This window comes from Xyrauchen texanus, chromosome 25, assembly GCF_025860055.1.
Source record: "Xyrauchen texanus isolate HMW12.3.18 chromosome 25, RBS_HiC_50CHRs, whole genome shotgun sequence".
NCBI classification, from domain to species: domain Eukaryota; kingdom Metazoa; phylum Chordata; class Actinopteri; order Cypriniformes; family Catostomidae; genus Xyrauchen; species Xyrauchen texanus.
The window spans coordinates 34,570,734-34,597,423 of NC_068300.1; the positions used below are offsets into that span (position 1 = coordinate 34,570,734).

A 26,690-nucleotide genomic window follows, 5' to 3' on the forward strand; every position below is an offset into this window, starting at 1 on the left:
CCATTTTTGTTTCATCAGGCCAGAGGAAATTTCTCCAAAAAGTAAAACTTTTGTCTCATGAGCTCTCGCAAACTGTAGTTTTTAACTTTCAATTAGATGTTCGTATGTGACAAGAATTGATACTCCTCTCCTATGACTATTCATGTTCTCCTGCACAAATATCACATGTGCTTTTTCTTTCTTAATTTTAGCTAGGATTTTTCCACTTTTAATCAGATTATATAATCCATTTATATTTTGTGATAAAATCTATCTGTCTGTCTATCTGTCTGTCTGTCTGTCTGTCTATCTATCTATCTAGCGTCTGTCTGTCTACAGATCTATCATCTGTCTATCTATCTAAAAGGACCCACATGTATTATGTTATGAGTGTGATGTGGATGGCTTGTGCAATGTTAATACATTTCAATGTGAATGATGAGAGATCTTTAAACGGCTGTTTGTGTCATCACACTGACAGGTCTGGCATTAGACTGCATTATTCAAATTCAGATTAAAATGCAGTATATGAGCATTCACTCACACAACCAACACAATCTGCAAAGTGGTAACCTGAAATTTTAACCTTAACAAGTTACTTCTAACCGATCTAACCCTCAAAATGAGTTTTGATGGTGTTACTAATGTATTCAGATTGATTCAGTCATGTTAAAACCAGTTAATTTAAATGTTACCATATGAAGCATTTATTTTAGGATTACGTTTTTTTTTATTCATGCATTTTTTATTTTATTCGTTTTTTTAATAGTTTAAATGGAGAGTTGAGGTTAGAAATGTGCTAGTCCATATATAGTATGGATTCTTTAGTAGTTATACAGTCAAATAGCAAAACACTGACAGGGAGATTACTTGATGTGTTTAAAAAAGTGTTTAAACTTTAGTTTCACTCTGTGATTTACCTTGTTGAGATTAAACACAAAGAGTTTTTAAAGTAGTGTAACTCTTTACTAAACCCGAGCAGGTTGTTTGTATAAAGTTTATATTTGAGCACCCATTATCCATGTGCTTATGAGTTTTGTTGTAGGTGTTAGTTTTCAATCAACCATTGAATGTTGGTTGATGATTAAGAAAGGTGCATCTTACTGCCTAAATTGATTTTACACCTTACTTTTTTTCTTACTGAAGTGTGCTTCTTTTCTCTGCCCAGCTACTGTGATGACTGAGAAATCCTGTGGTTTTATGGCTAACGTTTTCAGCTTTTCAGCATGTGTTCAAAAATGTTTTGATCATTTGATAAAGCAACAGCACAACCTTGTGGACTGGGAGGGAACAATTCTAGGGAATATTTCACAATAATCCCAATTTAGCCTCATTGTTTGTCCCATAGACCTCCATTGAAAGCATGCAACACATTCATTATTGTATTTATTTATTTACTGTGAGATGGGTGGAAATAACTCTCTGTAGTAATCGCCAGCATGCAACAGATGCCATCAATATAGCTTAACTTGACTAAACCCGCAATGTTCCTTTTTAACATTTATAGACACAGCGACCCCAATTGACATTTTCCTATAATACTTTATAACATTCATTAAAAAATTTAACAAAGATAATTTATTTCTATAATGCAAAACAGATCATCAATGTACTAGAAATACATTTTGAAATATATAGATCATATACTGTATATTTTCTAAAGAAAATCATATAGGTTCCATGCTGAATATTTCTCCACAGACACCAGGTGGAAAATCATGGCTTTTAAGATCCTTGTGTCACTTTGAACAAGAACAAAATCATTTTACAATTGTGTTGATTTATTTATGATTAAATGATTGAACAGATTTAAATGCTTAAAACATGTTGCTAAAGGCTATTAATACTTTTGCAACAACAAGCTGATAAAAATGTATTGAAGTCTCTTTCGAGTTACATTAAAATATCATTAAGCACACTTTCCAAACAGAATGTGTCTTCGAGGGCTCGGGAAACAATTATACGAGCATAGAATTCAATAATCACCCTCACAAAAACATTTGCATTTAAGTTTCAGTTCATCAGAAATGGAGCACCAGTTCCATTATTAATGCCATCACTCATTGTGTTGAGGTATGTATAGACTCAGAGCACTGATCATAAGTCAGCTTTTCAAGTTATATCCTAATAGCTATTATGGAACACTGAGGTACAGTAACCTGATCCCAGACCAGCACTTCGGAGTCAACCTCCATCTGAACAAACTCACTCCTCCCATTTAAAGGGCTGGTGCTCTGGAGAACCATCAGAGGATGAAGACCCTGACACCCTACACCCTGACAGTTTAGTCTGGAGATCATTTGAGGTCAGTTTCATCTGGTCCTCAGTCTCTTTCAGGACTTTGATGTGTGTGGTGAAGAGAATGTAGAGCAGAGCTCCGGATAGCAGGACAATCATGCACACAGCTCCCAGAAAGCCCATGGTGGTGAAGGAGAACGGGTCTCCAGAGCATAAGCAGGGCAGGAAGGCCATAGGCAGGGGCAGCAGCAGTAGCAGCAGACCACCAACCATCAGATGCATGGCTTTAGCACGAAGGACCTCTGTTTGACATAGGCCTTCCTTTACCACTGCACGAGCCTCTGAGACCAAGTCTACCTGTTCTGATATTGGGACTGCTGTCAGAAGACATGACAATATTAGAGCAAATCTCAACCTGGTCTTATAGAATCACATTCCTTTACCTATATTATTGCAAAATTATTGTTACATGGCTCATTTTACATATTGCGGCAGTTTTCAGGTTAAATAAACACTACAAAAACAATGACTTTGATTCATTTTCACATAAATCACGTTTAAAACAGCAGATTTTCAGTTAATAAACACTTACTTTATACACTGGTCTACTCACAATGCTATCTTATGACATCTAAAAATTTTTACTACAGTGTATGACTTCTGTATCACATAATCAACTTCATTTACAAGCTTGTTTGAGTGTGATTACATTCGAGGTAGCTCAACATGATAGAGCGTTGCACTTGCTAAAGAGCACACAAGTCGACATTAGGGATGTGCACAAGTTATCGACTAATTGAGTACTCACTCTGCACTCACTCTGCACCAATGACTATTAAAAACACTACTCAAATTTTCCTTCGCATATTCGCCTGCCGTGGGTAATGCTGAATAATACTGTACTTTTCCTCTGAATTTCTCACCAAATCTAAGAGTGACTTTTGAGTCCACTAGGGGCACTTCGAGGTGTTGGATGAGAGAAGAAATTACGATGGCATCTTTAGTTTATGCTTTCAACAAGTGTAATAATACTTGTAATATTTTGATACTTATTGAATTTTACTCTGTTGGTGTTCAGTTCTTGTTGGAGTCATGCATACCAACGGAGAAGTATCTGCTTTTATGTTATAAAGAAACTGCGAAGCGGTACGAGAAACTCTGAAGCTTATCAGACCATTATATGTGTACATATGTATGTGAAATATCTGGACACGGGTGCATTTTATAAAAAAAGCCAACTTTCACCACTTGTTTTTCTGAATAATAGCATGTATTTTGTATTTCAGAAATGTTTACTTGTTTTACAATGAATAGAATATAATAGAACACAGAAGCTACTGTTTTGTATTAACATGCTAAGCCAAAGGAACCTTGCACCTTTCATTTCAATTTTAACACTGTCATAATTGTTTAAAATTGTGTTCACTTAACCTAGAATATGGCATTTATGAATGTTTTGTTCTCGACTGGTAATAGTGTTTAAACCTACAAAAGCAAATACTATATGAGGTATTTTTGATATATTATGAGCTTAGAGTCAATTTAGATGCACACACTGTACACTTAACACAATCATTGAGATTGCATTAGGTCTATATGAGTCTAGTCTTGGACTTAAACCTCCTCTGGTCTCGGCGTGACCCAGACTCAGCCCTCTCTTGTCTTGGTCTTGACTTTGACTCAAACCTCTTTGGTTTTGGTTTGGACTCATATTTGGATGGGCTGGTCTTGACTACAACACTGACAGAATGTGAAAACCCTGTTTATGACACAATGCAACCAAGTGACGCATTCCGTCTGACGCATGTGTACATAGAAATGTCCCTAGAAAAGGCCTTATTATCAGTCTACCTGGGACAGATTGATCGATTTAATTGCAACAATGGATTGCTGTGAACTGTAGGCCAATCATACTCTTACATTCAATAAAATAAACTATATATTGCCTTATAAAGCCACTTTTTGTATTGTTTAATGAATGCTTTAGTTGTCTGCCACAATAATGTAATGTAATTTCACTGAATTTTCTGAAATTCTATATATAATATTTCAAATTATTTAAATGTAAGTATTTATGAGGACCCACCTTATATTAGGTGGTCTTAACTACTATGTACTTAACCATTTGATACAATGTAGTTATTATGTACATACATGTTGTTGCACTTTAATTACATTTAAAGTACTTGCATTTCATTACATTTGTAGTTACACTGTTAATCTAACCCCTAACCTAACCCAACCCTTACCCCAAAACCTAACTCTAATACCTAATCCTAACCCTAACCATACTCTTACTCCTAAACCTACCCATACCTCAACCTCAGTAGCAGCAAAGAAGAATATCATATCAGAATGATATTCTGAGATGTGGGTTGGGGCTGTTTTGGTGGCACAAGGAAGACCTACATAAAATTAGGCAGGTGTTTTAATGATGTGGCTGATCGGTATATATATGTGTGATTAATTTGAATAATTGGCATTTGATTCGATAAATTTGTTTCATTATATTTGCTAGGTCTTTATTAAAATTAGAATTTTTTTTTTTTCTAACATTAAACCCCAAACATTTTGTATGGGTTGGTATCAAACATGTTTGAAAGAGAAATGGCATGGGTTATTAATATAGTTTCACAATAAATATGTGTACATTGAAATTGGGTGATACTACCAGAATTCACCAAGCTATCTATTCAAATATCACGTGTATGAATTTCAGCTTACTGAGACAAGGCTGAAGTAATGTAGTGCTTTTCGGTTAGGCATAGTGTTTGCAAGACTGTAACTGCATTTTTCGGATTGGGGGGTAACAGTTTAAGAATCAGCCATTGAAAACCCCTATTTGTTGACCACTAATCTGAATTAAGAATATTGGAGATACACCTAATATGATGGTCCCCCAATATCTATGGTTGTTCAGGTCCTGGTTTTTTGAGCTGGATATACATCAATTCCTTCCCCAAACCAGTGAAAACTACATAACGTGACTCATCACATTTACATTTACATTTATGCATTTGGCAGACGCTTTTATCCAAAGCGACTTACAGTGCACTTATTACAGGGACAATCCCCCCAGAGCAACCTGGAGTTAAGTGACTTGCTCAAGGATACAGTGGTGGTGGCTGTGGGGGTCAAACCAGCAACCTTCTGATTACCAGTTATGTGCTTTAGCCCACTACTCCACCACCACTCATCACAATCACATATCAGGTATTCTTTGAGTAGTTCAGTAATACAGTATTCCTTCATTCCTTTTTCTACAACTGAAGCAAAGTACCTTCATGTACTTTATATGCACCACAATTCTCTATTGTGCTGTTCTCTGAAAGGTTTGCAGACATACCAGTATCTGAGTACTCTGTGGTCCTCACTCCATGCTCTCTGTTGTCCTCTGACTGCATCAAGACAAAATCAGCAATCAGGGCCTCATGATCCGAATATGGAAAGGGTTTATCAGCCACTGACCCCTTAGTGGTGGACAGAGACTCACATTTCATGTTCACTCTCTTAGAGCCCTACAGTAGAAAAAGCACAAATAATAATAATACAAATTGTGAGAGAAATAAATAATTAGTTGAACACAGTACGTATACACAATATATACTGTATATATATATATATATATATATATATATGTGTGTGTGTGTGTGTGTGTGTGTGTGTTTATTTAATAAAGATATATATATATATATATATATATATATATATATATATATATATGTATATATATATATATATATATATATATATGTGTGTGTGTTTATTTAACAAAGTGGCATTCAACTGATCACAATGTATAGTCAGGAGGACATGAAAATTACTATTACAATTAGAAAAAAAGAGTTCACATCAAAAAATCCTCCATATGCAGCAATGACAGCTTTGCAGATCCTTGGCATTCTAGCTGTCAGTATGTCCAGATACTCAGGTGACATTTCACCCCACACTTCCTGTAGCACTTGCCATAGATGTGGATGTCTTGTCAGGCACTTCTCACACACCTTACAGTCTAGCTGATCCCACAAAAGCTCAATGGGGTTAAGATCCGTAACACTCTTTTCCAATGATCTGTTGTGCAATGTCTGTGTGTCTTTGCCCACTCGAACCTTTCTTTTGTTTTATGTTTCAAAAGTGACTTTTTCTTTGCAATTCTACCCATAAGGCTGCACCCCTGAGTCTTCTCTTTACTGTTGTACATGAAACTGGTGTTGAGCGGGTAGAATTCAATGAAGCTGTCAGCTGAGGACACGTGAGGCGTCTATTTCTCAAACTAGAGACTCTGATGTACTTATCCTCTTGTTTAGTTGTACATCTGGTCTACCACATCTCTTACTGTCCTTATTAGAGAGAGTTGTGCTTTGTCTTTGAAGACTGTAGTGTACACCTTTGTATGAAATCTTTCAAGCATGTCTGCCTTCATTCCTCAAAACAATGATTGATTGATGAGTTTCTAGAGAAAGTTGTTTATTTTTTTTGTTGTTGCCATTTTTGACCTAATATTGTCCTTAAAACATGCCAGTGTATTGCATACTGTGGCAACTCAAAAACAAACACAAAGACAATGTTAAGATTCATTTAATGAACCAAATAGCTTTCTAACTTTGATATAATGGCAAGTATTTTTCTAGTACCAAATTAGCAATTTAGCTTGAGCACTCAAGGATAAGGTGTTGGGGGTGTTGGCTACTGGAAATGGGGCCTGTCTAGATTTTCTTTTTTCTCAAATAGTGATGTGCAGTTTTTTTTACATCAGTACCACTTTGTGATCAGTTGAATGCCACTTTGGTGAATTAAAGTACCAATTTCCTTCCAAACAGCAAAATCTGCACATTATTCCAAACTTTTGTCTGCCAGTGTATATAAACTCAGCAAAAAAGAAACGTCCCTTTTTTATTTTAAAGATCATTTTGTAAATATCCAAATAACTTTACAGATCTTAATTGTAAAGGGTTTAAACAATGTTTTCCATGCTTGTCAATGAACCATAAACAATTAATGAACATGCAACTGTGGAACTGTTGTTAAGACACTAACAGTTTACAGACGGTAGGAAATTAAGGTCACAGTTATAAAAACTTAGGACACTAAAGAGACCTTTCTGCTGACTCTGAAAAACTCCAAAAAGAAAGATGCCCAGGGTCTCTGCTCATCTGCGTGAACGTATGGAGGCATGAGGACTGCAGATGTGGCCAGGGCAATAAATTGCAATGTCCATACTGTGAAATGCCTAAGACAGCGCTACAGGGAGACAAGAAGGACAGCTGATCGTCCTCGAACAGGATCGGTACATCCGAATATCACACCCGCGGGACAGGTACAGGATGGCAACAACAACTGCCCGAGTAACACCAGGAACGCACAGTCCCTCCATCAGTGCTCAGACTGTCCCCAATAGCCTGAGATGAGTTGGACTGAGGGCTTGTAAGCCTGTTGTAAGGCAGGTCCTTACCAGACATCACCGGCAACAATGTCACCCATGGGCACAAACACACCTTCGCTGGAACAGACAGGACTGGCGAAAAGTGCTCTTCACTGACGAGTCACGGTTTTGTCTCACCAGGGGTGATGGTCGGACTCGCTTTTATCGTCGAAGGAATGAGCATTACCCCGAGGCCCATACTCTGAAGCGGGATCGATTTGGAGGTGGAGGGTCCGTTATGGTCTGGGCCGGTGTGTCACAGCATCATCGGACTGAACTGAGGCAATTTCAATGCTGTGCGTCACAGGGAAGACATCCTCCTCCCTCATGTGGTACCCTACTGCAGGCTCATCCTGACATGACCCTCCAGCATGACAATGCCACCAGTCATACTGCTCGTTCTGTGCGTGATTTCCTGCAAGACAGTAATGTCAGTGTTCTGCCATCGCCAGCGAAGAACCTGGATCTTAACCCCATTGAGCATGTCATGGACCTGTTGGATCAGAGGGTGAGGGCTAAGGCCATTCCCCCAGAAATGTCCGGGAACTTGCAAGTGCCTTGGTAGAAGAGTGGAGTAACATCTCACAGGAAGAACTGGCAAATCTGGTGCTGTCCATGAGGAGGAGATGCACTGCAGTAATTAATGCAGCTGGTGGCCACACCAGATACTGACTGTTATTTTTTTTAACTTGTTCAGGGACACAATATGTGTCACCATATTCATTTATTTCATTACAAAGCTAAAATTGCATTTTAAAAAAAAAAAGTTTTTGAAATTGATGACTTGGACCAAACTAATAAAGAAAAGCAGCCAATAAGTGTCCACCATAGATGGGAACTCCTTCAATACAGTTTAAAAAGCATCCCATGGTGATACCTCAAGAAGCTGGTTGAGAAAATGCCAAGAGTACATAAGGCTACATTGAAGATGAATGCCATAGGTAATCACAGCAGTGCTGATTTAGGATCATATAGCATGATTGCAAGTGTGATATTGATATATACAAAGTTCAATGAACAAGTAAATTTAAATTAGGAAAAACTGAGTACAGTCATAAAAAGAGCATTTGTGCATAGAACTACTTTATTACTCGTCAGATCAGAATCTGCCATTGCTGGTTCAAACCAAATGATGTGTACAAGCCTCCGTTAGTAATTAAAAATGTCACTTCAGAAATAGTATCACGATTTGGGCTGTTTCGAATAAGTTTTTGGATAAACAAAGATAGATGTGTGTGTGTGTTTGAGAGAGAGAGAGACGGAGCATGTGCAATCACCTGATGCCACTCCCAAGCAGAGATGCTGTCAGCTTTCTGAAGATCAGCCTTCTCAGTGGAAAAATAGCGTCCAAGCAGGGGTATTTCTCTCTATTTCATGGTAGCCGGTGCGCAAAAGTCATTCACTATAGAAACCGCAATGTCCTCTGCCATTTTAAACAGCACCCATTGTGTAATTAATTAGTCTCAGCTGTTATGAGCCGTAATGCTGAAGTTGTTTGTTTAAAGCCATTTAAAGCTATTTCCTAGCTTTAGTAATGTAGTAGTAATACGAGCGATCACGTGGTGCTGTTCTATGTAAACAATGACTAACGGATTCACTTCACGTCACCAACTGGCACCAATTGTGGTCATATTACACACAAAAATTTGCCACAACCTGCTGGCTAATGTATGTAATGTAAAAAAAATATTTATGTAAAAAGAGACACGTAGCCTACATTAGCTCTTAACACATCTGCACTGCTCTTACACTTTAGTTTAGGACGATGAACACAAGCGGAGTGATACACACAGTGAAGTGTCCGAGTGCTGCTGGTGTCAGACCATCAGTGCTCATGGAACATCTCTCGTCAGATTCGAGGACCGGAACTAACTGTTGTGTTCATATATATATATATATATATTAGTGCAGTCAAAGTTAACGCATTAACGCAACATTTGTTTAATGCCACACATTTTTTTTTACCGCTGTTAACACGTAATATGACCCTTTGAATAAACCACAGTTCATAAGGTGCAAGTCAATTCACGCAAATGCCGCTAAAATCACATGTATTGACCAGATACCAACCAGATGGTTGGAGACTTTATGCTGATACCTGTGCCAAGCATTTGATCAATGTAGCACAGCGGTAGAACATGCCCGCAATTGCTAATGCTGTCAGTATTGGTTTCTATGTAAACTCTGTTTATTTAGGGCCCAAGCACAAAGTGCGTAGGACCCTATTGTTTTCGTTAGGATTATTATTATTATTATTATTATTATTATTATTCTTATTCTTATTTTTTTTACGACTTACGGGGCACTTTTGGGGCTCTTAACATGCTCAAAAACTCTTGAAACTTTGCACACGGGTCAGAACCTGCGGTCATTAGGGCCGGCCTGAAGCTGGTACCGGGCGTGGCAGGGGCTCGACAGCGCCCCTGGAACAGGGGCCGAAAACTTGGTCTATAACTCAAACACGCTTGCATGTAATAATATGAAACTCGGTACACATATAGATCTCATCATTTCATATATCCTTCATACTTTCACTTTTTACCCCAGACCAACAGGAAACCGTCTATTTAGGGTTGTTTGAAAAACGCACGCAATGGAATTTGGAATACTCCTCCCAGAGAACTCCACCAATCGCCACCAAACTCGGTCAGCATGATGTCAAGACATTGACCATGAAAAATTGCCGGCAGATTATTGATATCTCCAACGGTTTGGCCGTGGCAAGGAAACGAAATGATGGCGAGAAACGAGAAACAGTCAGAGTGTTATAACTTCTACATACATTAATTGCTCTCGATGAAACTTCAGCGGTGTGTTCAGCTGTAAGAGGCCGATCGCATGGATGTGACTATTGTGAGTCAAAGTTATAGCGCCACCAACTGGCAGAAGGAAGTGTGTCACTTTCAAAATGCTTTAAAATCACCCACTTATTGTTACACGATTTACTTCAAACTTTAGGTGTATAATGTAAACACGCGGCAGATGTAGACGTGTGAAAGAATTATTGATATCTTAAATACTGCTGTCGCGGCAGCTCTTCAAACTTGAATTTTCTTTTTGATGCCTGGTGCAGGGGCTCAGTAGCGCCACCTTCAGACAAAAGTGGGGTATTGGTTTCATACTTTGACCTACAGTCAGATATTTTGGTTTGAATGTGGAACACATTGCACAAGAACTTTGAAGCTCAAAAAGCACATAAATGAAGCTTAAACAGCAAGGAAGTGTGTTATAACTTCTGCATACATTACTTGATCTCGATGAAACTTAAGCAGTTTCTTCACTTGAAGAGGCCGGTCGCGTGGATGTGACTATTGTGAGTCAAAGTTATAGCGCCACCAACTGGCAGAAGGAAGTGTGTCACTTTCAAAATGCTTTGAATTCACCCCTTATGTCTCAATTGAACAAACAGTTGATAAAGAAATCGGTATCAATATATTGAATTATGAATTATTTCACTGATCAACTGTGATGTCGGTTAAGATGAAAATAAACTATTACTCTGTCTAAGCGATTATCTTTCTGAAACACGTCACAAAAACTTACAGAAACGGATAACACAAACATGACGTTGGAAATATACACTTATCAGTATAGTTATATTAAACTTGTCTATTTCAGTTAAAGCCATTTCAGTTATAAAGCTGTCTCATATGTAATTTCTCCTTTAATTCTATAATATAACCACTAGGTGGAGGTCTAAGCACATTTTCTGTATTCTCGTTGTTTTAACGTAAGAAGACTTGTACGTGTTGACTGTTGAGAACGGTGTTTGGAGTTTTTAAAAGAGGCGGACCAGACGGAAAAACAAGATATACTGCATCATTGCGTTCAATATTTTAACGAGGGCCACTCGTACGCTGTACACGGTGTAAACATCAGCTTGAGGACTCTTAAAAATGTATATAGGTCTCAGTTCTGGATGGAGTTTGCAGACCTTAGAGATGCTGGATACTTCAACGGGAGTCGTGAGCGTCATTGCTTTGGTGATACAATAAAAAAATACTCTACAAAAAAAAAAAAAAAAAAAAAACAGGGTTTCCGCGGGGTCTTAAAAAGTCTTAAAAAGTCTAAAATTTCAAAATGACAATTTAAGGCCTTAAAAAGTCTTAAATTTGCTGAAGTATTGTGTTCTAGGTCTTAAATAATTTTTAACAGGTCTTAATTTTCCTACGTCCATGTAAATCTCATTTAAATGCTCCCATAGCGCTTTGGAATGTTTTTTTTTTAATTCCGTGGTGTTGTAGTTTCTTATTTCAGCTAGTCCAAATGTAATTCAGCTGTATTATGACTACAAAATAGACCAACATGCAACAGCCAATCAGCTTTGAGCTTTCGTGTTATTGGCGCGAGTCTCTCGGATACCACAGAAAGGCGTTAAACGGATTTTATTCAGCTATGAGGAAGTGCAAGTTTAGCGATACTTGGCTTGAAAAATCTGAATTTTGTGCTTGGTTAAAGCCAGTTGCAAATAACGCATTTGAAGCCTACTGCTTATGCAAGAAAGCTATTAAATTGGGAATGTTGGGTGTACGGGCGCTGGAGTCTCATTCAAAAAGTGAAAAACATCTAACTGCTGTGAAGGGTCTCCAGCAAGCGACAGCCATCAGCCATTACGCGCTTTGGAATAGCGGATGATGACTAATTTCCAAAATCACGGGACCGTTCGTGCTGATGTTCGACGAAAGTCTTAATCGCACCACCAAAGCGAAACAGCTGGACCTGCACGTGCGTTTTTGGTCTGCTGCGAATGGGTCGAGACTGCAATAAATAAAAATAAAAAGGAATAGGCTACAATAAATGATCTATGGCAGGGCTAGTATAATGGTGGCCCCAGATCATCTTTATCTGGCCCTCCAACAGTTTTTTATGTTTAAAAACCCTCACAATCTGATATCAAAGTGCCCTCTCAGCAAAGGTTTAGCGCGTTCATAGGCAACCGCATTCATCGGTGAGTTTAACAACGCTCATTGTGGTGTACAACCCCATTCATCGGTGAGTTTAACAACGCTCAACTGCAGGTACAGCAGCATTCAGAGGTGAGTTTAACCAAAACAACGCTAAACTGCATGTGGCTAATGTTTACACTCAGGGTACATTACGGCATGTTTTCCATAACGTTACGACGTTCTCAATATAATTCATAATCCCACGTTTATAATGAACAACGCGTTATGGTTATTGTGTTATTAAAAACTGTGTACGCAGGTGTTACAGTTAACATGGTAACACTAAGTTACACCTGGTTTACTTGTATGTTACTGATTAAGAAGTAATGTCAAAAAACAGTTATAACTGCATGAAGATGAATGGTAACACAATACTGGCAAAATACTGTTTACATCTTGCAAATGCATATGATTCAAGACTACAATTCCCCCAGAACGGAGGGAGGGGCAGGGTGACCAAACCTCATTATCATTTAAAGTCATATGCACTGAAACGGCGTGCTGAAAACGGAGCTGTTTTTGAGCAGTTAAAATTAGTGTTTTCTTAAAATACTAATGAGAATTTTTAATAAAAGTATATTACAAAGTTTTCATTTAGACCCTAAAGATTCATATTAACTTGTACAAAAATGACATTATATGACCCCTTTAAGGTTACAAATACACACACACACACACACTCCATCATTGCAATCTTGACATTGCAGCCTGTTCATTATAGCCGCAATAAAATATAATAATAAAATAGTAAACCTACCATATAAAAATTACTCTGTTTAAATAGTCAGTAGTACAATTCGTATCATTCACAGTAAGCACCGCTCCACTGTGATGTTTCCAAGCATATTTTTGCGCATGTAAAGAGGATGATTTTCTACGTCGGTATTGGGCGTGAGTAAAGTACAAAGCCTATAATAACTGCCAGAAGGCAGTAAGAGAAACAGGAAGTCTGTTATAACTTCTGCATACATTAATTGATCTCGACGAAACTTCAGCAGTGTGTTCGCTGTAAGAGGCCGATCGCATGGATGTTGCTATTGTGAGTCAGTTATAGCGCCACCAACTGGCAGAAGGAAGTGTGTCACTTTCAAAATGCTTTTAAATCACCCCCTTATGTCTCAAGTGAACAAACAGACCAACAGAAAGTATTCTCTTTCTGTATTCTCGTTGTTTTAACGTAAGAAGAAGACTTGTACGTGTTGACTGTTGAGAACGGTGTTTGGAGTTTTTAAAAGAGGCGGACCAGACGGAAAAACAAGATATACTGCATCATTGCGTTCAATATTTTAACGAGGGCCACTCGTACGCTGTACACGGTGTAAACATCAGCTTGAGGACTCTTAAAAATGTATATAGGTCTCAGTTCTGGATGGAGTTTGCAGACCTTAGAGATGCTGGATACTTCAACGGGAGTCGTGAGCGTCATTGCTTTGGTGATACAATAAAAAAATACTCTACAAAAAAAAAAACAAAAAAAAAAACAGGGTTTCCACGGGGTCTTAAAAAGTCTTAAAAAGTCTAAAATTTCAAAATGACAATTTAAGGCCTTAAAAAGTCTTAAATTTGCTGAAGTATTGTGTTCTAGGTCTTAAATAATTTTTAACAGGTCTTAATTTTCCTACGTCCATGTAAATCTCATTTAAATGCTCCACAGCGCTTTGGAATGTTTTTTTTTTAATTCCGTGGTGTTGTAGTTTCTTATTTCAGCTAGTCCAAATGTAATTCAGCTGTATTATGACTACAAAATAGACCAACATGCAACAGCCAATCAGCTTTGAGCTTTCGTGTTATTGGCGCGAGTCTCTCGGATACCACAGAAAGACGTTAAACGGATTTTATTCAGTTATGAGGAAGTGCAAGTTTAGCGATACTTGGCTTGAAAAATCTGAATTTTGTGCTTGGTTAAAGCCAGTTGCAAATAACGCATTTGAAGCCTACTGCTTATGCAAGAAAGCTATTAAATTGGGAATGTTGGGTGTACGGGCGCTGGAGTCTCATTCAAAAAGTGAAAAACATCTAACTGCTGTGAAGGGTCTCCAGCAAGCGACAGCCATCAGCCATTACGCGCTTTGGAATAGCGGATGATGACTAATTTCCAAAATCACGGGACCGTTCGTGCTGATGTTCGACGAAAGTCTTAATCGCACCACCAAAACGAAACAGCTGGACCTGCACGTGCGTTTTTGGTCTGCTGCGAATGGGTCGAGACTGCAATAAATAAAAATAAAAAGGAATAGGCTACAATAAATGATCTATGGCAGGGCTAGTATAATGGTGGCCCCCAGATCATCTTTATCTGGCCCTCCAACAGTTTTTTATGTTTAAAAACCCTCACAATCTGATATCAAAGTGCCCTCTCAGCAAAGGTTTAGCGCGTTCATAGGCAACCGCATTCATCGGTGAGTTTAACAACGCTCATTGTGGTGTACAACCCCATTCATCGGTGAGTTTAACAACGCTCAACTGCAGGTAAAGCAGCATTCAGAGGTGAGTTTAACCAAAACAACGCTAAACTGCATGTGGCTAATGTTTACACTCAGGGTACATTACGGCATGTTTTCCATAACGTTACGACGTTCTCAATATAATTCATAATCCCACGTTTATAATGAACAACGCGTTATGGTTATTGTGTTATTAAAAACTGTGTACGCAGGTGTTACAGTTAACATGGTAACACTAAGTTACACCTGGTTTACTTGTATGTTACTGATTAAGAAGTAATGTCAAAAAAACAGTTATAACTGCATGAAGATGAATGATAACACAATACTGGCAAAATACTGTTTACATCTTGCAAATGCATATGATTCAAGACTACAATTCCCCCAGAACGGAGGGAGGGGCGGGGTGACCAAACCTCATTATCATTTAAAGTCATATGCACTGAAACGGCGTGCTGAAAACGGAGCTGTTTTTGAGCAGTTAAAATTAGTGTTTTCTTAAAATACTAATGAGAATTTTTAATAAAAGTATATTACAAAGTTTTCATTTAGACCCTAAAGATTCATATTAACTTGTACAAAAATGACATTATATGACCCCTTTAAGGTTACAAATACACACACACACACACTCCATCATTGCAATCTTGACATTGCAGCCTGTTCATTATAGCCGCAATAAAATATAATAATAAAATAGTAAACCTACCATATAAAAATTACTCTGTTTAAATAGTCAGTAGTACAATTCAGTATCATTCACAGTAAGCACCGCTCCACTGTGATGTTTCCAAGCATATTTTTACGCATGTAAAGAGGATGATTTTCTACGTCGGTATTGGAGCGTGAGTAAAGTACAAAGCCTATAATAACTGGCAGAAGGCAGTAAGAGAAACAGGAAGTCTGTTATAACTTCTGCATACATTAATTGATCTCGACGAAACTTCAGCAGTGTGTTCGCTGTAAGAGGCCGATCGCATGGATGTTGCTATTGTGAGTCAGTTATAGCGCCACCAACTGGCAGAAGGAAGTGTGTCACTTTCAAAATGCTTTTAAATCACCCCCTTATGTCTCAAGTGAACAAACAGACCAACAGAAAGTCAGATATTTTGGTTTGAATGTGGATTTCTTGGAATTTGCACACATCTTCTCGACGGTCGAAGCGAGCTTACGTTATTGCCCGTCGTGCGCGGCGACCCTAAAGGCCCAGGGGTGGCGGTGCCACCGGCTTGGGCCCGTCATCGCTGCTCGCAGCTTTAATTTGTTTTGTTTTTGTTATTAAAAAATGTAATTAAAAAGTTTTCATTTATATTAATGCATATTGTTAATTTATTAATAAATGAATTTTTTCAAAATAAAATAGTTTGTTAAACTTGCTTATTTTGAAACCATTCATGGTAAGGTTTGTAAATAAAACTAAATACAAATTTCACATAAATGTTATACTTGCTATTTTTAACTTACATATACAGTACATACCTAATTCAATTTTTATAAAAGGCTGAATTACCTACAACAGTAGCCTAAAACAATGTTTAATTAGTTATTTTGCAATTGGCTAACACTAACCAATGGAAAGTTTTTGAAAGTTTTTTTAGAGGTGGAGCAAGTTACTACATTTGGATTAAATATATATATAAAAAAAAATCTTAGGAATAACATGCAATGACGAATCATGGAAAATACGACCAGAAATATGTATTAAGAAATGAAATAGGGTCAAATTTTATGCTTGCTTTAACAACCGTTTTACTGTCAATAGAACTATTCGGCTTCAAATCAAACATCACTAATAAATTCAAAAACAGACATAACCTTCAATTCTCAAGTAATAGCTTTATATAAGGTCCTTATGGTTATTTACCTTCATGAGAATGTAGTCAATCCTGATGCCTTTCTCAAAGGGAACAAGATCTTGCTTCTTTGTGAAGCGATTATCTGCTATAAGAGTGTGGCCATCTTCACACCCCTGCAGAGAGCAACAGAAAGTGAGGATTCTCATTTATCTTAGTACACAAACAGAATCTACAGTGAAGTGAATGACAAGGAAGTGAACTAACATCAAATTTGTCTGTTTCAGTGAAGCAGTCTCTGAGTCCAGTGTGAGCTCTGAGGAGACGGTTCCCAAGGTCTTTAGGGTGCATATTTAAATCCCCTCCCAGAATCACCATGTCTGCTTCACAGGATGTGTGGCTAAAGAGGGCATATAGTATAGAGGTATAGAGTCATCAGATTATTAAAGGTGAACTCAGTAATTTGTTCCTTGTTAAAAAAGTTGAACTCCTAAAGAAATGAAGACTTCAGTCTCATCTGTAACATTATAAAAGCTTATTTATGTTTCATGGAGAGGGTCCCTCATGGGGGCTGCCATGTTAGAATCACATGATCAGACGAACACTACTTGCTTAATCTCATTAACCGCCCAGCTATTGGACACTTGGACTATTCTGAAACTTAAAACTACTGATTTTGAATGATGATGCACCCAAGCAAGAAGCTGTCAGTGTAAGTCCAAGATGACACAAACAAAGTTACTGAGTGCACCTTTAAATCAGTAAATCAATATACACAATTATGAATTGTCAGCTTAATTAAATAAGACATGAAATACATCATGAAAAAAATAATATTTAAATAATTGCAACATTCCATCTAGACGGATCCTTAGAAAAGCCATTATAATAAGTCTACCTTGGAAAGACTGATCAAATAAATTGCAAAATGAACACTAGAAATGTAGGCCAATAATAGACTTATGTTCCATAATATGGAAATAAACAATATATTGTATTCATTGGCTTCTAAAACCACTTTTTGTATTGTCTAATAAATGCTTTACTTGTCTGCCACAATAATGTAATGTATTTTAATTATCTGAATTATTATATATTATACATTTTAGAATTTTTTAAAACATTAAGTAAATATAATTTTATCCACAGCATATTTTGAATTGTATTCAAATATAATATAATATAATACATAAATTAATTAATATTAATATTTTTCCAAATGAAATAAATATTTAATAATTATATATATATATATATATATATATATATATATATTATTTTACTTGGGGTCCTTTTCCAGCAAATATTGATAGTTATGATTAATTTGTTTAATTAATCAGCATAACATCAGTTAATTTGATTCAAATTTGTATTCAGTTGAAAGCTCTAATATATTACTTTTAGGGCTGTCAGTCGATTAAAATGTTTTGTCACGATTAATCGCATAATTTTTTGTAGTTAATCGTGATGAATACAGATTTTGAACGTGCTGAAATTTAACACTTTATATACTTCTTTTCTTGGCAAAATGTATTTCCATCTTAGAAAAGAAAATTTTTCCAAACAGTATAAAGATAGAAATGCACTAAAATAGCAACAATTCAAGTAAACAAATGTTTCCCAAAATCTAACTGGGAGTTTGACTAATTGAATTAAGTAGTCTCCCCATAGGTTACATATTAATTGCAATGAGCATTAAATCTCATTAATTAATTAAACTCTCATCCGTCACAATATTAATTTGCCGGTAGACTGTGGCTTTCCGCTTTATTACAGCAATCGTGAAGTTGCATTCAGAGCTTCAATGCCAAAACCATGAAAGCGCATGCGTTTTTTGATTTGGTCAGTGTGCTTCTGTTGTAATTAAATGCACCTCACACCTATCACACAGCGGACGAGAGGTGCCACGCCGCATCGTGGCAAGGACATGGCAAAGGTATCAAACACAGGGCACGTTGATATGGTTCAAGTGGCAGACAGTACACACAAAAGTTAGGTTTTCTAAAGGTTTTCTTCAAGAATGAGCAAGGGTAGTAAATAATACAAGTCCACTGATGATGATTTGGGTCGATGATATGGGTTGTGCTAGGGGGCGCGGCAGAAATTTAAGCAGCCTTTTAAGAGTCGTAGGTGGGCGCCGATGACAGACGGCGAGCGGCGGTGTGCGTACACTCATATAAAACAATTGTTTTGAATTTTAGAATGCACCACGTCGTCCACCAGATACGTCCGGTGTGCGATCCCCTTTACATGGGCTGAAAAATACATGATTTCTATCAGAAGTCTGGGCTTGTGTTGTACATCAAATAGCACTAAGAGCTTCTTTCTCCATTTTATCGCCGTTAGAGATTATTTTATTTATAGAGATAACAACCTCCGTGGCTCTATCAAAGGAGATAGTGTAACAGTCAACTAGTGGGTTGTGATAGTACCGCTCAGAGAATGTCTATGGGACTGCCGTGTTATGCTGTTTTAGGATAAGCTTGTAGGCTCTCTTGGTAGAAAGGCTGGTGCTGTTGTTTTGTCTGTTTGTGGCATGTACGTCAGTGTAATCCCTCCGGGAGGACACATTACAAAGGTTCCGCCCTTCACACCAGTGTTTACGTTGTATTAAATGCAAATATGTTAATCACGATTAAGACAAATTAACGCGTTCCACTTTTTCATTAATTGCATGTATTAATGCATTCATTCTATCAGCCCTAATTTCATTTTTTCCACTATACGCCATCATAACATGGTAGGATCTTAGGATCGTATGTATACTGTAACCTTAGTATACATGTCTCTCTTTGTGACTTGTACCTGTCAACCTACAATAATGCTGTCTCTTACCGCACAAATTGCAGTAGTTCCCACGACTGCACTGTTCTGTGGGGGAGGTATTCATCTTGAGCCCTGGAGTACTCAGCATGTAACTGTGAGGAAAAGAGTATCATTACTAAAAGAGCATCATCTCCATTTACACACACACATAAACCTAACTGAACTTGAAGATCACATCCTGAGATTTAATAAAGCCAGCATGGATTTAGGAGAGAGTGGACTGACACATGATACGGCACTATGTGTACAAGTCAATGTATTCACAACCACATTTTTCTTTTCCCATGTAAAATCCTAAAGAGCAAAATTAATAGTTATGCTTGGTTTAGCAATAACCGTTACGTTATTTTTTATGAAACAATATATTATCTGTCATTGGTAGACCCAAAAAAGGAAGCACCAGCAACAGTGATGCAAGCAGATTCAAATATTTTTTTCATTCCAGTGTGGAAATATTCTTTGAGAAAGAAAATGTAATTTGGCTGCATTTAATTTATGTTATGTTCCTTTGACTTACATGAGTAACATAGATGTGTGCCTTCAACCCAAATATGTTTACAATGACCAATCCCACTGCTTTCCCTCCAAACCAGTCGCCATGGCACAGCTGAGATGAAAACACACACATGAAGATAGATTTAGAAAACCTGTCACGTTGTTATAAAAATCATTGTACCATCACTGTTAAGGACCAAAACAAGTATCAGATTCCTCTATCTGATGTAGTCACATTAAGTCTCATTTTACATGTCATTATGACTCTATTTTAAGCTTATGATACATATAAGCTAGTATGACATATTCCAAGTATGTCATATTCCAACACTAAATTCTGATGTACTGTTTGGCCAAGCCTTTTCTTAAAACAGCTACTGGAGATGTACAAAGGCCATCCATATACTGTACTGTTCTCACACACATGGCGATAAGTATGGGATAATGACAAGTCAGTCATTATCACTCAATAAACAGTCCCAATGCTAAAATAAATTTCGTTGATGATCAGGTGACTGCTTTATCCCACTTATTACATGGTTGCTTACAAAATAAATTAATAAATGGATATGAAATATTACATCATGTGAGAAGAAAGAGACAGCAGAGTGATGCAAGAGACATAAAACTAGCACAGCTTTGTACATAGAAAACCAGTTGCCTGGGACAATGTTCAGTTTTACAGTTTAGTGGTCATTAGGCAACTATATGACTAGAGAATGCAGTGATTGACCAATCAGAACCAAGTATTTAAAGTAACTCACCATATATGGGTAGCCATTGAGAGAATACTGGTAAAGCAGTGCATCTTGGATTGTGTGTTTGGAGAAAACAGCGAGCCCACTGCCAATAACTCCACTGTTAAAACACCAGTATCAGATGGAAGAATGCAAGAAAAAAATCGAATATTTCCTTTTAGGTGTCTCATGCTGTGTTTCTCTCAAACATGAACACGCATATATTGCTGCATATACGGCAACAATCACATATTATCAGGAAGACTTGAGCACAAAAGCCGTTTGTGTGACACTCGTCTACAGATTTGAGATTTTAAGATTAGGGTAACAGGATGATTTAGTAAATCTAAACTTGATGTTTGGTTCCATTTTGAAGATTTTTGTATATATATATATATATATATATATATAAAAAGAGTATTCTGGGGCATTAAGTGTTCTTCAACCTGGTCCTTAAAATGACAGTTAATATATGAAATATAATAAAATATGTAATTGAAATCCAAATTTCTGTTGGTGGCATTTCAAACATTGATTATTAATTGCATCTAATGTTTCTGGAAAAGTGTGATAACACGATTATAGGTTTAATTCATTCTGAAAAATGTATTATTAAAAACTACACAAACAGCTGTTATATATGTTTGTTTATTTTTTTCATTCCATGTTAATTCTACTTCCTTAAATTAAAATGTTTCCATCTTTTAAATTCAGAGTTTTCTACCTAAATTCAAATTTCCTTCAAATTCAGGAACTGAAATGGAATTTAAAGGGCATTAACATTCATGTCCGAATGGTGCACAACCCTGTAGGTTAACAAAAGAAAATGATGTTAAAAGTCCAAAATTTGCCCAATGTGGAAGCACGTAATTTTACTTCGCTATTTGCTTTGGCGAGCATCACTGTTTTTTAGTGATAGCTGTAGATAGCACTGCATCCTTGATAAGTGACATAATTGTAAAATGTGCCAAATCAGTTCTATTGATTCTATTGGCATGCCTTAAAGTGATAGTTCACCCAAAAATGAATATTCCCTCATCATTTACTCACCCTCATCTCATCCCAGATGTGTATGACTTTCTTTCCTCTGTGGAACACAAATTAAGATTTATAGAAGAATATTTCAGCTCTGCAGGTTCTCATAATGCAAGTTAATGGGTACCAACATTTTGGAGGTCCAAAAAGCATATAAAGGCAGAGTAAAAGTAACCCATATGACTCCAGTGGTTAAATCCATGTCTTCAGAAGTGATATGATAGATGTGGGTGAGAAACATATCAACATGTCTTTTACATGGAGATTTATTGTAAAACATTTAAAAAAAAAGACTTAAACATTGATCTGAAAATGAGATGCTTTGAGTTGGACTCCCTCACATGTCAATGTTTTTATTGAGATTACATTGTAACTGCATAATTGGCTTTCATTTGTGTGTCTTTGTACATATGTAATGATGTGATGTAATTTTGCTGCCTATCTTGGCCAGGTCTCCCTTGCAAAAGAGATTTTTAATCTCAATGGGCTTTTTTCCTGGTTAAATAAAGGATAAATAAAAATAAATAAAATAAATCTGTTTCTCACCCACACCTATCATATCACTTCTGAAGACATGGATTTAACAACTGGAGTCTTATGGATTACTTTTATGCTGTCTTTATGTGATTTTTGGAGCTTGAAAGGTCTGGTCACCATTCAATTGCATTGTAGGGAACTACATTTGTGTTCTGCAGAGGAAAGAAAGTCTTACACATCTGGGATGGCATGAGGGTGAGTCAATGATGAGGTAATTGTCATGTTTGGGTGAACTATCCCTTTAAGGCATGTCAATAGACCTGATTTGGCACATTTTACAATTATGTTACTTATCAAGGATGCAGTGATGCGCGCCTGAGTCTACGGCAAATACTCTGTAAATGACTAAATAATCAATGGGGTGTTATTTCATATAAAGACTAAATTTGAAAAATTATGTGAGGGTGAGTAAATTATTCTAGAATTTGAATTTTTGGGAGAACAATTCCTTTATCTAGTGATTTTATTTCACAACAGTTTTGACCTTAAAACCTCTCTCTAGATACAATCTGCAGGACTCTGGAATGTGTGAGAGTGTCTAGCCACCTGATCACTGATCAGAAGGTTTCAAAGTCTTTGTTTCAAAATCCCAGTCGCTTTGTAGTACAAAGCAACATTCAAAGTCCCTCCATGTCATGGTGAGAACTGACCTCTTGAAATAGTGAGTATGAGGATGGGAGGAGGAAAGTTTTCTCTTCAGGAAAAGGAAATCTCTCTCACTCCATACCTAGAAAAGTGTACAAGATGTGTACGGTGTTCAGAAACAGTGGTACTGTGTTCAGCAGAAGTGAGAAATGCAAACATATCTGGGGTGACATGAGGGTGAGTAAATTATGTGAGTATTTTCATTTTTGGGTAAACTATCCCTTTAAAATTATATTTATTTTCATGACTTTCCAGGCTTGGAAATCACAAGTTCTCAAATCTAATATTTTTCCACATTTACATGACTATGGGACCCCTGGAAAAATCATTCCCTTCCATCTTAATCTACATTTTAGTCTTAACGAGTCGTTACCGCAACAAGCATCGGGACGTTTTTTTCTGTCGCAAGATTTATTCTTATGTCCTTTCATCCTTGTTAGCTCCGCCCACAGTTAAAGTTTACTGGCCCAAAAATATCCAAACATTTCTGATTGGCTGTGATTGTGTCATGTTATGTGATTGTGTCACACAGCACCTGGATAAGACAAGGTATTGTGCATACATACAGGGCAATTATGTCAAATTTGACCCTAAAATCACAAGAACATAGATCCCTGAAACCATTCAGAAGATAAGTGTTTAAAACATTTTAAACTGTGCTACCTACTTCTTGTAACAGGGCGACGTCATGCCGCTCTCTGTCCAGCAATTCAGCGATCATCTCATACCGCTCTGCACAATGTTGACTCAGGAATCGAATTCCCCTTAAAAAACACATACACCAGAAAATGAGAAACACACTCGCAAAACCAGTCACTTTTGTCTTGTGACCTTCTAACCAGAATGCAAAACCCCAATCACATCAGAATGAGGTTTACACACATATTGTCATTATCCTGCACATACTTTACAAACACTGCTGACCTCTGACCCCATTAGATTCACAGCTTCGTGTGACATCACATGCATGATTTAAATCAAACGCTGACTCGTCGAAAAAAGTGGAAGTTTTGAAAACCACATTTTTCAGACTCGGCTGTACAATCGCAGGCTGCGTGAGCGCATCTCTGCTGAATTTTTGACTGTTGTTCTGGAACATGGTGCTGACAGTGCTGGCATCAGCAGAGCGGGAGGCCCAGACTGAACGTCATGTGACTGCTGCCGCTGCAGCCCTGTCAGCTCATGTGCTTTCACCTTTATGCTTACAGAGACTTCTACAAAACAGATAGAATTAATCAGAAAAGATTGACCATCACACACTTACACACACACACTATATGTGTGTGTGTATATATATATATAAATATATATATATGTGTGTGTGTGTGTGTATATATATATATAAATATATATATGTGTGTGTGTGTGTGTATGTGTATGTGTGTGATGGTCAATATTTTCTGACACACACACACACACTTACACACTATATATATATATATATATATATATATATATATATATATATATATATATATATATATTTGTATGTGTGTGTGTATAATGGAGAAATAAGTAAAACACTATTGTGTAATAACTCACATATTGGATGACAGAACTTTAACATGTGCAACATAACATTGAACTCATAATGCATTCATAAATAAATACTTGCATTATAAATTAAATCCAGCAAGCTACTTTTTCTAATCTAATTTTCTACTTAAAAGAGCTAGAAATCATCTAAAAATTATTAAACATAAAAAATGTCATTATTCAAATATATGAAACCTGCTTGAATGAGAACAAATAAGGTTATATTAAACCTTATTTAGTTCAGCACTTTGAATGAACGTGAAAACCCCAATTAATTAAGAAAGTAGGCTACTAAATTATGCAATTTATGTAATTCACACGACGTGTGCCACAAACTCATTAAACTTTAAAAAATGCATACGTACATAATTAATTGAATTAAAAATAATTACAGTAAGCTACGTTTTTAATCCCCCGTAAATTGAGTAAATATTATAAAAGAGCGCTGAAATCATCACCCCAACCTCGGTGTAATAATAAATCATCTTTTCCTGCGTCATTGTGGCGCAAAAAGCATCATTTGAGCTCACCAGCAGTTGAGAGAGAACACGCGCAGTTTGGTGGGCCGCTCCGTTGCCATGGTGCCGCACAGCTCAGGCTTCAGTCAGCTGCGATAGCAAGTCTTTTGAGAGTGCTTTAAACCTGCTGTACTGCAGACACACACAGAGACACACACACGCGCGCGTCTGGGGGAGGAGCTTAAAACTAATCCACAACGCAGCCAAAGTCAGTAACATTTGAAACCATACTTGCTTCTTTATTATTATTATTATTATTATTATATGTAGAACAGTGGGATTGAGATTTATAGTTTGAATTTATTTGAATCATCTAATAGGTTCATACATACAGCTGATTCGCTTTAAGCATAATATTCCTCTGTATCATAAATACCTGCATGACGGTGCCACTCAAATCGATGCTCCGCGCGCTCGATAAGTGCTCCATTCCTGAGCGCGTGACTTTATTGTTCAATGACAGATCGATGACCATCATCGTCCCGTCAAGTGACCTCCACTGTTTCATCTATCAGCCACTGTATCCACTGTATCATCTAACATTGCGCAGCATGACACAGTGCGCATGTTTGACACACTGTATGTAAACACCCGCGTGCATTGTGGGGAATGTAGTCAAGTGTTTTCTAATGGAGGAAATCTAAAGAACTACGAATTGCAACTCTTAAAGGGATAGTTCCACCCACCGCCCCCAGCCCCCCCACACACACATTTATTTAAAAATTCTCTCATAATTTACTCACCCTCATGCCATCCCATATGTTAATACCTTTTTCTTCTTCCACAAAACACAAACTAAGAGTTTTAGAAGAATATTTCAGCTCTGTAGTTCCTCACAATACAAGTGAATGGTGACCAGAATTTTGAATGCCCAAAAAGCACATAAAGGCAGCATAAAAGTAATCCATAAGACTACAGTAGTTAAATCCATGTCTTCAGAAGTGATATGATAGATAGATGTGGGTGAGAAACAGATCCATGTTAATTCTCCTCCCTGTCATATGCATGAAGAATGCAAATCACCAAAACAAAAGAAGAATGTAGAGGTGAAACAGGAAGTGGAGATTTAGAGGTTTACATTTTGGGGGTGAACTAAAATGCATTTATCTGGGATCTTAAAATGAAAGCCTCAAGAATTCACTTCTTGTCAAGGCACAATTGCCCAGGATATTGTATGTACCGAAAGGGTATAATGTTTATACAAAAATACACAAGAGGTTTTTGGATAGTTCTTTTTTCAGAATTTCATATTCAGAATAAATTTTAATATCAAAATGTTGTCTAGACAAATTAAATCATTAAAACGTTCATCAAATGAAAATAGAACTATTTTATTTTTTAACATAACTTAGCATTATTTCTTTTCTATCAAATGAAGCGCTTTTATACAAAATCCTCACAGTACAATCCAAAACAACATGAAATGCTGCACAACAGAACATCACAAAAGTGAGATATTGCTTTAATACATTATTAGGATCACCATTTAATTACAGTAAATGTTACATTACTAAACAAAGGTATATATTATTTGGCATT

At 36.9% G+C, this 26,690-nt stretch overlaps 1 protein-coding gene across 3 annotated transcripts; it reads right to left on the reverse strand.

The window, feature by feature from the left end:
• Positions 1–1,377: 1,377 nt before the first annotated feature.
• Positions 1,378–25,685, reverse strand: LOC127618462 (sphingomyelin phosphodiesterase 2-like). Of its 3 annotated transcripts, none has more exons than XM_052090920.1 (11): positions 25,528–25,685; positions 25,164–25,278; positions 23,765–23,861; positions 23,103–23,179; positions 20,908–21,001; positions 20,166–20,255; positions 19,658–19,740; positions 17,090–17,222; positions 16,894–16,998; positions 5,564–5,735; positions 1,378–2,594 (listed from the first exon to the last, which is right to left on the reverse strand). In XM_052090920.1, exons 2-11 carry the CDS (start codon positions 25,211–25,213, stop codon positions 2,185–2,187), a joined length of 1,311 nt encoding a protein of 436 aa, XP_051946880.1. In that variant the 5' UTR covers positions 25,214–25,278; positions 25,528–25,685; the 3' UTR covers positions 1,378–2,184. The 3 variants fall into 3 exon arrangements, with proteins under 3 accessions (XP_051946880.1, XP_051946878.1, XP_051946879.1); XM_052090918.1 differs by having other exon boundaries at positions 25,164–25,283; XM_052090919.1 differs by having other exon boundaries at positions 25,164–25,338.
• Between the last annotated feature and the right edge of the window lie 1,005 nt (positions 25,686–26,690).

Bases quoted from the DNA above. Each gene is read 5' to 3' on its own strand.
- LOC127618462 (XM_052090920.1), bottom strand. From the start codon at position 25,213: ATGGCAACGGAGCGGCCCACCAAACTGCGCGTGTTCTCTCTCAACTGC. The intron at 20,256-20,907 runs GTGAGTTACTTT...TTTTCATCTCAG, and splicing joins TCAATGGCTACCCATATATG to CTGTGCCATGGCGACTGGTT. The intron at 17,223-19,657 runs GTAAGAGACAGC...TGCCCTCTTTAG, and splicing joins GAACTACTGCAATTTGTGCG to CCACACATCCTGTGAAGCAG.